Below are 13,090 nucleotides of genomic sequence, written 5' to 3' on the forward strand. Positions count from 1 at the left end.
TTCGAACTTGGAGAGCTCAGCGAGAATACGGAAGAATAGTGAAAAAGAGTATCAGTGCCCCCGGGGAAAATGCGGTTTTCCATATCCCTACTAGACCAATCCATTGCCAAATCTAGACAGGGACCCAGGACTCCCAGGGAGCTACCCCCATGAGGCTGACCAATCCGTTTGAGCTTGTGCTGACGTCTACGCTAACGCAGTACCCGTTGATGCAGAGCCTAATGACCCTCCTAAAGCGGCGCCAGACATTATCCCATGTATCAAGTTCCATATGCGCCAGGAAATGTCAAGTGACCTTACTGCAGGGGCCGCATGGGCCATGGCATCTGACACGGGCGCAGCCCGCGCAATGCCCCCTGCATATGTCCATGTGCCCGCCCGTCGGCGTAGGCCGTAGCCCGTTGAGGCGTTGACCCGCCGCAGCCGGGTCCAGGGTTCTCTAATCCCGATTCCCGACTTAAGCAGTAAGCACAGTGTAGAAAGATATGGTCACATGACTGTATATCCTGTGTAACCCACGTGATTGCATAAAATGCGAAGTTATGTACACAATCTTGCCGAGGTCCATCTTGATAAGAAAATGAAACCTTCGATCTATTTTTGCGTTCTTGCCTTCCAAGTCAATCTTTTCATCACAATAACATACTGAAATTAAACCACAGTGAAACAGTCATTCTGATCAAAGACTCGACCTTGTTTTTACATATACACCCCCATGCTCGACCTCGCCGCAACAATCCTCAACTCATTCCCCCTATCAGTTCTCTTATCAGGACTGATTGCCATGGGTTTACTGACATGGCTCCGGCCAAAAGGCCGCATAGCCTTCCACCACGCCAAGGACAATAAATTAATCTTGACCAAAGTGGTCGGCGCCTCAGGAGCCAAAGAGCAAACCACATTCGTGGATGTCTGTCGCTCTGCCACACCAGCAACATGCAACCTAAACCCATTCCTGTTCAACGGTCATCTGCAGACCTGCTACACGACCCTGAAACACGATAATGTCCCCGTCTACTACAAACGTAGCATGGTCGAGTCTGACAGCCCTGCATTTACGGGCCATTTCGCCATGGATTACGTCGTTGCTCCCTACGACCTCCCTAACGACCCAGAACTGATGGATGCTGCCAGGAAGCATACCCAGGAGTCGGGCTTGCCGTCTCGCACGTCTTTCTTCACGCAGGATGAGTTTGCGTCTCTGCCTTCGGATGATACTAAGCCCATGCTTGTAGTGCTTCACGGGCTGAGTGGTGGCTCGCATGAAGTATACTTGCGGCATGTTCTGGCGCCGCTTGTCAAGGATGGATCTTGGGAGGCTTGTGTTGTCAATTCGAGGGGATGTGCGCAGACGAAAATTAGCACCGGCGTTCTTTACAATGCTCGCGCTACATGGGATGTTCGTCAGGCTGTGAGGTTGCTTAGGGAGAAGTTCCCCAATCGCCCTCTTTTCGGCATTGGTTTCTCGCTTGGTGCCAATATCCTTACCAATGTATGAATCCCGAATGGCTGGTTTTATATGCATGTTACTGACAAATTGTGTAGTATTTGGGAGAGGAAGGAGATGCTTGTGAATTGAAGGCGGCGGTGATTTGCGCCAGCCCATGGAACTTGGATGTCAGTTCTACGGTGTTGCAAAGTACCTGGATCGGCAAGGAGGTATACAGCAGGACCATGGGAACGAGCATGAAGAAGCTATTTGAGGCGTGAGTGTCTGGTTGTTCTGCTGCGACTGAATGGAACTAACGATGGCACGCAGACATGTTGGACAGGTCTCCAAGAATCCTCGCATTGATGTTGAGGCGATCAGAAGCATTACCTATCTTCATGAATTTGACCGGTATGGCCACATCTCCTGCATTTCGAACAAGGGCAGTTCTAACAGAAGCAGAGCTCTGCAATGTCCTACCTGGGGCTATCCCACCGAGGGAGCCTATTACCGTGATGCCACTTCCACCGATTCCATGCTGGCTATCAGGATTCCATTCCTTAGCATTCAAGCAGAGGATGATCCCGTAAGTTATGACAGACTTGAATTCGTGCGTTCGCTGTTGACTTGACTATGTAGATTGCCTGCCGGGAGGCTCTGCCTTACCAGGAAATGACACAAACGCCCTATGGAGTCATGCTGACCACCTCATGGGGTGGTCATCTGGGTTGGTTCGAGTTGGGAGGAGCCAGGTGGTTTGTTAAGCCGGTACGTATCCTGCAATCTATCATTGGCACTCAAAGAGCCAGCTTGACCTTGTGCTGACATTTCCTTAGGTGACAAACTTCTTGAACGCAATGGCCAGGGACATCGACACCACCATTCCAGGTGTGGTAGAACACCCCGACAGACTACCTGGAACCATTGCCAGCCATGGCGCCCCCCACAAAGATCCCGACATGGCACCCAAGCCCGACTTCAGCGCAATGCGCCGCAAACTCAACCTACCCCTAGGACTGTAAATGGAAACCCCCAACTGTTACTATGATCGACAAGCGATATCCCATGGTCTACGACAGGAAGACCCAGCGTTACCGGCGCCATTGCATATGTTTCTGTTCCGATAGATATAGATTGATAAACCGGTGAAAACGCCAAACCCCCACATCTAGATACATAATCAAAGTATAGACACAAATCAGATTTTTGTTCAAGCAAATGCAACCGTCTTTTTCTTTCCTCTCGACGGCTTCATAGTCTCCTTGATACTCGTCGACTCAGACTCCTTGTTTCCGCCCTTCTTCTTTTTCCGCAGGGAATCCTTGACGCCCTCGAGCTTGTTCTTCCTCTCCTTCATGCGCGCTTCGGCCTCGTTCCTCTTAGCCTCGTGGATCTCTTCTAATTGGCGTGCCTTCATGATCTTCGACTCGATCTGTCCTTCCTTTTCGGCGTTCACCATAGCGAGAATCGTCAACATGCCCTCCTGTATACTGCATTAGAACCGGGCTTTGATAATGTAACCAAAAAGTGTGAATGCAAAACGTACCTGGTCGTCGACAAAAGTCTTTCCCTTCTTCTTGCCCTTGGGCTTGACCACTCCGACAGGTGTGATTTGGTTCAATACAGGCAAATCCAACTCCTTCTCGGTATACACTCTCTTCTTCTTTTTCTTCAGGTTCTCTTGCACGGTCCGGGGCTTGGATTTCACTTCCTTGGGTGGGGGACGCTTGGGTCCATCTTTTTTGCTCGATTTGCTGACGCGCGTGGCAGCAGACCCAAGGCCGGAAGATTTGGCGCCCTTTGCGCCTCCAACAGAGGGACCCTTGGAGGACCCCTTGGAGGAGCCTTTAGTGGGAGCCATTGTGTATCGCTTGGTGTGGAAAATCGATCGAGGTGAGGCGGATTGAAAATGCAGGGAATGCAGAGATCGAGGGTGCGACAGAGACGAGTCGAGAATACTTTAACAACTCGAGGGAAAGTAAATATCTCCGCAATAGAGTCAGAGACTTTTGAGAAAATCCGACTGAGAAAAAAATAAAAGCAAAGAAGCGTCGCGCAAGTCCAATCCCCAACTTCGCAGAAGAATTTTTTTGAAAAGGCAGGCGGTGAACACGGGCCCAGTCCACCACCAACCTCAGACCGAAACCTCCACCTTCGATAGCTCAGGATCCCACGTTCAATCGTTCAATTCTCCTCACGTCTTTCTGCACTGGTTGATCTGCACTGACCTGAGTGTGCACTCAATTCTTCACAAACATGACTATCAACCCTACCTACCTGGCGCAGCGCACGCGCACCTGTACGTTCCTCCCGCGCCCGATGCCTTCCGCCGTCTACCCGGCGGGATCGTCAATTGTGTCTATCCCACTAGAGTAAAGATGCTAATATGCCTTGTTTTCTAGCTGTCAACTGGAAAGATGCGAAATTCCGAGTCCTCAAGTCGTACCGTGAATGGCTCCGCGCGGTCAGTTTGCCCCAATATCACCCACGCCAATGACGGCTTCTCCCTCGATATGCTCTTCTTCTAGTGCTCAAGCTGGATAAAGAGTGCAGGATTGAAGTGGTCAATTTGTTTTGAAATATCACAATATTACCCCGCAACAACCAGCTAACGTCATATCGAATACAGTCCCCGGAGATCCAGACCATGTACTCCCTCGGCATGCCTGTCTCTGCCATCCGCACCAAGATCCGCCAGGAGTTCGAGAAGCACCGCTACGTCAGCCAGTTGAACGTCGTCGACGTGCTGCTGTACCAGAGTCATGCCGAGTATCAGGTTAGTTCGCCTATCTCTGTCGGGGTGTATATCAGCTGTCTATCCGACGGATTATATGAAGACGGTAAAGCAATTGCTTTTATCTGTCCTCTGATCTCCATGCCAGACACCAAAGACAGGACCAATGCTGATATCGTTTGCAGGAAACCCTTAACTACTGGAAGCAGCTTTCTCACGTTATGAAGTACTTCCGCCCAGAAGAAGACCCTGGCGCGCGCCTACCCCGCAACTTCATCTCTGGATTCCTTGAGGGCCGTAACTAAAACTCTCGTTCTGCATATCTACCTCTCCATTTCTTACTCTTCGTTCTTGTTTCCGGTCCGCGATGTGGCAGTAGGAACTGCGCCATCGATAGACATGATGTGTAAATATTGTCTGAATAGCCATTCCATTATCTTTCTCCATTACTCTTGTATTTCTCTGCTGAATTGTGCAGGTCAATCAATCTCGCAACCGCCTATAGCACGAACATATTGATATCGATATCCTCAACCCTCACAAATCTGCCTCGTAGCCTTACACGTATGAATGTATGTACCAAAAAAACCAAAAGACACTTATCATGGCCAGATAAGATGATGTACTTTTCCCTCTACCCCAAAACGCCAGATATACACATGCAAGATTCACACGACCAAAATCACGCCTCCATACGGTTCCCACTCTCAGCATTGAACTGGTCCCGCGCGGCAGTGAACTTCTCAGTAACGACGTCGCAAAGATCCATCAGATCATTGAATCCTTTCTCCAGAGCCTCGAGAGCGGTAGTGGTATCTAGAATAGGCATTAGCAACCATCCATCTATTCCTCAGCAGCGCAGCAGGTACATACCATCCGTCTGAATACGAACATGCATCTTCGGATCCGAGGGGTGGGGAATAGTATAGCCGCAGAACTCGACAGCCGGACTACGGAAAATGACGTTAGTAAAGAATATTCTCTCGGGATTGAAATATGCTCCAGCGCTAGACTGCGTCCATCTCAGACGGAAACTCACTTCTTCATAATCGCATACCGCAGCGCATTACCCATAGTATGGCCCTCGCCTTCGAACTGGAAGGAAGCGGCGGTTTCGGTGGCGCCGGGGAGCTGGAGGAGGTATTAGCTTGTTGTTTTCATACTTCTGATTTATTGTAGAGGGAAGATGTGGATGGATGGGAACTTACCACGACGATCTGCTTCTCTTCGAGAATTGGGTCGTTGGATTGAGGCTGCTCAATGAGCTCTGCGTCGACCATGGACTGGTCTTGGTCTTGGGAGTGCACGGATTCGGGCATGTTGAGTGGTGAGGTATAGGTTGGAGGGTGGATTTTGGCGTGAGGGATGGGTGGTTGGTTCGGGGGGTTTGAGTATTGTGGTATTGGTTGTGTGGAGAGATTGTCTGCGATCGCTGAGCTGGTGAGGTGGTGATAGTAGGAAATTTGCGCCGATCTGGATCTTGAATTGAGGATTATCGCGAAGAAAAAAAGGTGGGTTATCGATAGTCGCGTTCACCGCCTGCTGTTTGTGGTATGTATACTATTTCGTTCTCTTTCTCTTGGTTCTTTATGTTCTTGGAAAGACTTATTTTATTTAGAGTGCTGTGGATGTGTGTTTAATTGAAGATATACTCGTGTTCTCTGTCGGCCAACAATGAATGGTATGGTGGTGGATATGGACATTCGCATGGGCCCATAACCAGCCTCAAACTGTGTACTGTGTACTGCCCATTCCTGGCTGGGCATTACTTATGCTCATAACCTGCATATCTTTCTAACTTGGTTGCATGTCGGTAGTTACAATAAAAGTCAAAGCACATGTAGCCAAATCTCCCTTCTTGAATAGCACCGAGCCGGGAGATAGCCCTTATTAGCCCTAATTATCCCAGTGCTAACCCTATGGATCTGATATAACTTAAGCCACTTTAATCTCACCTCTAGAACCCAGGCATGGGTCCGTGCATAGCCCTGTCGTGACAGCCTGACAGCCTGACAGCCCTGGAGACGAGAGATGACTTCGTCGCAATTCGGACGGAGTCAGGATAGTTATAGACTATAGTTCATGTATTATCTTCTCGTTGGTATTCCTTAGATAGTTTGTGCATGGGATCACTGGAACCTGGAATATCCATTGGTTAAGCGCTGACGTTTGACATATAACGAAATGTGACTTGTCTTGAAGTGGAGATGTAATTCGATAATTTGGGTATCAGGAGGTGCTAGTTGGATCTGGTGGTATACTACTGTCAGAGAAGGGCCAGGGATCCACCGAGAATAGCAAATAGACGGGGGATCTCAGATTATCTTCGATAGGATGGGTTTCGGAAGTGTCAGTGTCCGAAACTATTGGATGAGGAGGTAATAGTTGGTTTTCGTCACATTGTGATATCTCAGTAGAGAGTATCTCAGTATTTTGAAGATAAACTACAAGTACAATAAGTACATTTATGAGTTCCAGCAATAACTACTGTGTAGGTACATACAAGTACCTGTTAGAAAATGAAACTGGAACGTGAACGGTGGAGCCAAAAGAGAAACACATCGTGTCTCAGATGTGGAGTTGAGTATCTGGTACTCTCTCCCCCTCTTTATTTAACCTCCAACCGATGTACTTTGTACTTGGACTTTTGAGTTTATCTTTTCAAATCCCCCTGGATAGCTCCGTCGATCGCATTTCTGCTTTTCCTCTTTTCCTTTCAGGGCCCAGACCCCCTCTCCCCCTCCCACGTCCATTTCTCTTGTCATTCTGGACTCTCATCCTCCCCTCTGGTACTCTCCGACATATCAACCGAGGGCGATCCCACGTTTAGATCCACCGGACTTCGCCCGCATCGTCCGGATGCCCTTGCATCTCAAGGAAATTTAATCCAACATTTTGAAGTGCTTGCGCCCTCGTGTTTGGATACCTTCCGGAAAGCCCGTATCGACCATGTCCACCGCAGTGGCATCCGCAGCAGCCGCCCCTTTGTCCTCACCACACCCTACTCGCAACCCCAGTCCGAGAAATCTCCCGGCTTTGGCGCCTCCGAATACTATCCCGTCAAATTCTTCTCCACCCCGAATGTCCAAAAGCCCTCAGCAGGCATCCGCGGCAAATGGCTCCCCGACCGAGAGGAGAGGTCCGGCCTCACCGTAAGTCGACTGGTCCACTATCGGAGTTTCGCATAACTGACATCTGTCCGCAGATCGCAAGCTGGTAGCGGCGGCCCACAGATCACCGTCAAGAAGGAACCGGGTTCGTCCCCACGGATGCAAAGTCGGCCTCGGCCTCGGAAATTAGACCTTTCGACCAGTCTGCCGTCCTCGAGCGCCAGTGGCCTGACGGTTCGACCTCCGGGAGGACCCTTGACCGCCTCGATGCAAGATGTAGGCTTGGCGTGTCTGTCGCCTGGATTCCAGACCCACGATCCGGTCATGCGCGAGCAGCTGCAGCGCAGCCTTTCCGTACGTGATCAGCAGCGATCGATTATCGAACAGCGCATGCAGCGGTCCGCCAAAGAGGATGGTCCGGACGGCGTCAAACCTTCCGAGTCGAGTATGGGTATGCCCAAGACCGCAAAGCGCAGACCTCCGCCCGGTCTATCTATCGTTCCTCCGTCCGCCTCTCAGTTTGCAAATGAGCGGGTCATTCAATCTGCGCCGCTACACCAGACCTTCACTGGTCGGTACCAGCCCCAGCCATTGACCCGCCATGTCGTCAACCAAAGTCCGACCCTGGGCTCGACCTCCCACATGCATCAGCTACCCGCGACCCAAACAAACAATCGTCTCCCGCCGCTCTCTGACGTCTTCGGGTCCGATACACTGGGCCGTGACCGGGAGCCCGCCGTTGGCAATATGCACCTCAACGCGTCGAGCAACAACTCCTCCCAATCGAACAATCTAGCTCCGATGCCTTCCCCGGGTCTGCCAGGGAGCATGTCCCACACTCCCAACCGACCGCGCGAGTACCGCTCAGCTGAGGAGGCTGTGCAGGAGATGACAGGTGGACGAGATGAGCTGTTGCCCCGCATTGTTCATTATGGAGGCCACCAGCCTCCCACCCCGCCATCGCCACAGATGGCCCACGCAGGTCCCAAGACTGCGCCTCTTGCCCCGGAACCCCAAGCTCCTCATGGACCGCCTCCTGCTTCCTTTGGCATGTTCGCTCCGTCAGATGCCACAGCGCGCCGCCGCCCTCGGAGCGAGTACGAACACGACAATGGAAGCCCGCCTCTGGGCCATGGACCTGACTCTCACCGTTCCAACCCAGCTACGGCGCCCGGTCCGCATGCTTCGTTCTCTGGACCCTTTGGTGCCGGAAGGGATTCGCCAGAGACGCAGCGCAGAAAGAAGGATGAGTTCCTTGGTCTCTGCGCACGGGCTTGGGATTTGTTCCACTCGTGATACGCGTGATACGCCGCTCTGTTCATCAGAGCGGGGCATGCAAAGCGATTTTGGGTCAGCTCTGACAAGTATCAAGTGATTATGAGATTTGCTTGAGCCTGCCTCAGCCACTGCCCTAAGAATCCATTTGCGAGTGTCATCTATCTCAAATCATCGCATCCGAGGACTTTGTCATCCTATTGGAAGATCCTCCTCAGGTGTCATCCAGGCAATTGTTTGGTTCTGGCATGTCTGAGCTGTGAATGTCCCCTATACTCCCGATTCATCCTGGATGATCGAATCGCGAAACCCTTCTTACACCTCGATGCTTGCATCATTATCATGTTATCTATGCTACGACATCAGGGTATGCACCCTGTAAAACTTTTGTGTTCGGTTTCTTTTCTGCATCAAGTCTGCTCTGGGCGTTGGGGGTCCCATGTTTCGCAATATACCTTTTGAACTTGCTTGGATAAAGCATTATGGTAATGAGTCTGTCTCTCATATATTGGCCTGTTTCGCTCTTTGCTTCTGCCCTCACCTCTATGCCGTAATTCTAATACTTACGCCTTGACGCGAATACCATGAACATGTAGACGAATATTTCAGTTATTGCCCGATAAGTCAATATGCATATGCTTTTACCAGATCAACGCCATAAATACAAGATCCCCTACTCCAATCTCCTCCTCTTCCCACCATTAGGCACACCCCCATCCTGATCACCACCACCCTCAAACCCCCTCCTCTCCCAGGGCATCTCCTTCCTCTCCTTCGAAGCCATCTTCCTCCTCCTCCTCTCAAGCGCCTTCGCCCGCTCCCTAGACCCCATCTCCTCATACTTCTTCTCCATAACCTGTTTCTGCAACTCCGAATTCTTCAAATAATAAGGCTTAGCCTTCTTCCCCTCCTTAATCAACTGCTTCTCCCTCCTCTTATGCTCAGCCACAACCTCCGCCTCCCGCTTCTTATTAGCCGCAGACCGCAGTCTATCCTCCATCCGCCTAACCTCCCCCTTAATCTTCTCCTTCTGCTCCGGATTCTTCGTCTTCCGCATCTGCTCCTTCAACTCCTTCAGCTCAGACGCCCGGTACTCGTCCAAGAAAGCATACGCTTTCCCGCCGTGCGGATGCTTGCCGACACCACTGTGGCCCATGACCGCTGCGTCGAAGCGCGGGTCGCGGGAGCGCGGCGCCGGCGGTAATTCCACTGCCGTGCGTTTGCGCGTTACGGCCCGTTTCGAGGATAGCACCATAGGTGCGTGTTTGGAGCTGCGGGATTTGAGCTTGGCTTCTTTGCGTGCGGCTTTTTCTTCTGCGGCGGCTTTTTGTTCGCGTGCTTCGCGGAGTTTGCTGCGGATTTCCTCGACTGTGTTGCTTGCGTTTGGTTCTTGGGTTTTGGTTTTGCGCTTTTTCTCACGTAGGGAGGCTTGTGCTTTGGCGAGCGCGCCGAAGGAGATCTCGGCTAGTGAGGATTTGAAGTCGTCGTCGTTATTGTTTTCGGAGGCTTCTGATTCTGCTTCTGACTCTGCTTCGGTGTCGGGATTGCTGGCTTCAGAATCGGATTCTGCATCTATTTCTTCAGCATTGGAGTCGGTTTCCTGGGGTTTCGTTAGTTTATGCTTTTAGTATATGTTGCCGTTACTTGTTCTTACTGAGTTTGAGTTGATGGAACCGTTGGATTCGGCATCGGAGTCATCCTGAGAACCATTGTCTGAGCCTGATACTTCGTCGTAGACATCTTCATCTTCTGGCTGAGCTCGCACTCGCCGATTGAGCATATCGGTAATGGCCATTTTGGTTTTGGCGTTGTTGTCGGACAACCCCCGCGCAGACGAAGAATGAGCTGAAAAGAAAAATATTGCCGGTTGGGGCGGTCAGCGATAAGATCTGATAAGGTACTTGTATCTGTACTCGTATGTATCGGGTTTTCCTTTTTTCTTGTGTGTTTGGGCTGCCGCTTTGATGAGGGCTGTCTGGGTAGATATCAGCACAGGTGAAGAGCTCAGATCGTCACGTGCCTGCTGACTGATACACTTATCGCAGATCACGATTTGGAATAGCCCTAAGTTCTAACGTTTTGTGATGTTTAGTTCGTAGCAGCGCCTAATGTAAATGGGTAAGGTAGGCAAAGCGCACTCTCAACTTGAGCGCTTATCTGGCTCGGCCCGTGACCTTGGCGTCTCTACCAATTGGGTTCCCGTCTCTGGAACTGGTAAATGCAGGAAGTAACGGCCCTTTGACCCCTTTGAAAAACCTGCGTGACATCTTGGCCAAGAGATCGATTGTATCTTAGCTCCTCTTGATAAAGGAGGTCTACTGTGGAACTGTAGAGACTAGAGTGCTCTGGAATAATATTGTATGCTTCTGGAGGGAGAGATATCAACATGTGAGGCTAGCAGTGATGTGTGACAGTGCAGGGAGCAAGGGACTGCAGGAGGAAGCGAGGTCACGTGACCTCTCACAGCTCTATAGTTTAAACAACAACTTTCATATGATCGTGGAACCCTTGACGTACATGGCTACATGCACCTTAGGGTAGTTGATTTAAAACGAAAACTTCCACAAGATATACATGTACTCTGCAGTGGGAGGACTGCTGCCTCAGACGTCGTGCAGCCGTGCTTCAATGAGATGATTGAGATCTTAGGTTACGACTCCTTACGTCCGCCACTCATTCCCTTTCACAGGGGGAATGATTCTGTACGTAATATCAGTTGTCGGTCGACATGAAGCGAACCGTATAGAATGCCCTGGAAGTACGGTGAAGTGCCCATGGAAATCCTGCATCCAATCATCCTGCAATGCGTCCCCTTTGGATATGTACGTTTAACATTCCTCGGATCTATCACATCTGAAGAATGCCGTTACAGTGTACTCATGACTATATAAAGTCCCACGGCCCACCTCGATGTCGAAGTCTCCGGTGCGATACAATCAAGCAGTTGTACCAATCTCTTACTAAGTTACTATTACTATCAGTTGACACTACACAGTATGGCTGGAACCCGGCAGTCCAATCGAGCACATGCCGCCGGACACCCGTCTGGGCCCATGTACTCTCCTTCCCCCTCTGGCCCTGCGGTGAGTCAAGACTCAAAACACCGGATATCACTATGAGATCTAATATGATTCCTCTAGCATCAACGGCCAAATGTGGACGTGCCTATCTCAACAATGTCCACAGCCATGCGAACGCCATCGCAGGCAATTATTCGTCCTTACTTTCACCCGGAGGGAGGACTTATTCCACGACTTGAATGATACTGGACAACACAAGCATAGTGGGGATCTTGGACCATGGCGTCCCACCACTGCACAATTTCATTCCAGAAGCCGCTTCTCAATTGAGATTCCGTCTCCGGGTCGATGTCCAAGTATAGTTTTACTTGGACAGCGACATTGGCCCAGACTTGCTTCATATACCACTGTCCTCGGGCAGTGGATCGTGAATAGTCGACTTTGGCCGCTGCCCAAGAAAAGACATAGTTGAATTTGGAAACGTCAAAGATGGAACAGAAGTATCGGAACAGGCGTGCCGGGTCCCTCTCACGGGCGAGTGGCTCAGCTCGCTGGTTGGTGTACTCTATTTCATCGGTGATTTGTTTCTTCCAAAGTTAGCATTTCTATCTCATCTTGATATCATTGTCTGTGATCTCGCCCTCATTCGTTTCAAAGACTCGCACTTGAAGGAGCGACACAGATCTCGGGCATCCCAATGTGCTGGTGTACCGCCATGAGTTCTTACTTTCACCCGGAGGGAGGACTTCTTCCACGACTTGAATGATGCGGTCCATGTTGAAATTCAGCAAGTAGTACCGCACGCAATGTTCGCGAAGATCCTTTCGCGGGATCACATACAGTTGTTCGAGTTCACCTGCCTGGAGGTGGGGGACCCTCCTATAATGGCCGTGGCACGTCTCTTGCAACTGACGTGGGCGTCGCTCCCAGCGTTGTCGACCCTAGCCTTACTCTACAATATCCCGAAGAACGCTATGCGCCGCATGAACCTGAGGAGGAACAAGAGCAATATTCTCCCGAAGCAAACGGGCAGAGAGCATACCATAGGAGGATCCCCCACCCCCCAGGCAGGTGAACTCGAGCAAGTATATGTGATCCGGGCGAGATCACAGACAATGATATCATGATGAGATAGAAATGCTAACTTTGGAAGAAACAAATCACCGATGAAATAGAGTACACCAACCAGCGAGCTGAGCCACTCGCCCGTGAGAAGGACCCGGCACGCCTGTTCCGATACTTCTGTTCCATCTTTGACGCTTCGAAATTCAACTATGTCTTTTTTTGGGCAGCGGCCAAAGTCGATTATTCACGATCCACTGCCCGAGGACAGTGGTATATGAAGCAAGTCTGGGCCAATGTCGCTGTCCAAGTAAACCTATACTTGGACATCGACCCGGAGACGCAATCTCAATTATCAACCCGCTTCTGGAATGAAATTGTGGAGTGGTAGGACGCCATGGTCCAAGATCCCCGCTATACTTGTGTTGTCCAGTCTGATTTTGCCGAGGCCCGTTTACCA

The 13,090-nt window shown here is 50.6% G+C and overlaps 9 protein-coding genes across 9 annotated transcripts; 5 read left to right on the plus strand and 4 right to left on the minus strand.

Annotated features, from left to right (window-relative positions):
* Positions 1-715: 715 nt before the first annotated feature.
* On the plus strand, positions 716-2,451 carry N7515_004117 (putative hydrolase, alpha/beta fold family; the record flags this gene model as incomplete). Its single annotated transcript, XM_056664861.1, has 6 exons — positions 716-1,492; positions 1,546-1,706; positions 1,760-1,840; positions 1,892-2,015; positions 2,069-2,197; positions 2,266-2,451. 6 exons carry the CDS (start codon positions 716-718, stop codon positions 2,449-2,451), a joined length of 1,458 nt encoding a protein of 485 aa, XP_056523918.1.
* Positions 2,452-2,639: 188 nt separating this feature from the next.
* loc1 lies at positions 2,640-3,290 on the minus strand (the record flags this gene model as incomplete). Its single annotated transcript, XM_056664862.1, has 2 exons — positions 2,640-2,912; positions 2,976-3,290. 2 exons carry the CDS (start codon positions 3,288-3,290, stop codon positions 2,640-2,642), a joined length of 588 nt encoding a protein of 195 aa, XP_056523919.1.
* A 48-nt stretch (positions 3,291-3,338) lies between these two features.
* On the plus strand, positions 3,339-3,590 carry N7515_004119 (uncharacterized protein; the record flags this gene model as incomplete). Its single annotated transcript, XM_056664863.1, has 2 exons — positions 3,339-3,427; positions 3,476-3,590. 2 exons carry the CDS (start codon positions 3,339-3,341, stop codon positions 3,588-3,590), a joined length of 204 nt encoding a protein of 67 aa, XP_056523920.1.
* A 95-nt stretch (positions 3,591-3,685) lies between these two features.
* On the plus strand, positions 3,686-4,468 carry N7515_004120 (NADH dehydrogenase [ubiquinone] 1 alpha subcomplex subunit 6; the record flags this gene model as incomplete). Its single annotated transcript, XM_056664864.1, has 4 exons — positions 3,686-3,728; positions 3,832-3,893; positions 4,059-4,205; positions 4,349-4,468. The coding sequence occupies 4 exons, from the start codon at positions 3,686-3,688 to the stop codon at positions 4,466-4,468; spliced, it is 372 nt and encodes a 123-aa protein (XP_056523921.1).
* Positions 4,469-4,845: 377 nt separating this feature from the next.
* On the minus strand, positions 4,846-5,482 carry N7515_004121 (DNA-directed RNA polymerase core subunit RPC19; the record flags this gene model as incomplete). The annotated part of the gene is made up of 4 exons (XM_056664865.1): positions 4,846-4,979; positions 5,037-5,113; positions 5,203-5,294; positions 5,372-5,482. The coding sequence occupies 4 exons, from the start codon at positions 5,480-5,482 to the stop codon at positions 4,846-4,848; spliced, it is 414 nt and encodes a 137-aa protein (XP_056523922.1).
* A 1,630-nt stretch (positions 5,483-7,112) lies between these two features.
* On the plus strand, positions 7,113-8,569 carry N7515_004122 (uncharacterized protein; the record flags this gene model as incomplete). The annotated part of the gene is made up of 2 exons (XM_056664866.1): positions 7,113-7,315; positions 7,369-8,569. The coding sequence occupies 2 exons, from the start codon at positions 7,113-7,115 to the stop codon at positions 8,567-8,569; spliced, it is 1,404 nt and encodes a 467-aa protein (XP_056523923.1).
* A 652-nt stretch (positions 8,570-9,221) lies between these two features.
* rrp36 (putative pre-rRNA processing protein) lies at positions 9,222-10,343 on the minus strand (the record flags this gene model as incomplete). Its single annotated transcript, XM_056664867.1, has 2 exons — positions 9,222-10,148; positions 10,203-10,343. 2 exons carry the CDS (start codon positions 10,341-10,343, stop codon positions 9,222-9,224), a joined length of 1,068 nt encoding a protein of 355 aa, XP_056523924.1.
* Positions 10,344-11,774: 1,431 nt separating this feature from the next.
* On the minus strand, positions 11,775-12,344 carry N7515_004124 (uncharacterized protein; the record flags this gene model as incomplete). Its single annotated transcript, XM_056664868.1, has 2 exons — positions 11,775-12,133; positions 12,296-12,344. 2 exons carry the CDS (start codon positions 12,342-12,344, stop codon positions 11,775-11,777), a joined length of 408 nt encoding a protein of 135 aa, XP_056523925.1.
* A 30-nt stretch (positions 12,345-12,374) lies between these two features.
* Positions 12,375-13,021, plus strand: N7515_004125 (uncharacterized protein; the record flags this gene model as incomplete). Its single annotated transcript, XM_056664869.1, has 2 exons — positions 12,375-12,653; positions 12,722-13,021. 2 exons carry the CDS (start codon positions 12,375-12,377, stop codon positions 13,019-13,021), a joined length of 579 nt encoding a protein of 192 aa, XP_056523926.1.
* Between the last annotated feature and the right edge of the window lie 69 nt (positions 13,022-13,090).

This window comes from Penicillium bovifimosum (assembly GCF_028826915.1).
Source record: "Penicillium bovifimosum strain IBT 22155 chromosome Unknown utg000003l_segment0_segment0, whole genome shotgun sequence".
In the NCBI taxonomy this organism is placed as follows: domain Eukaryota; kingdom Fungi; phylum Ascomycota; class Eurotiomycetes; order Eurotiales; family Aspergillaceae; genus Penicillium; species Penicillium bovifimosum.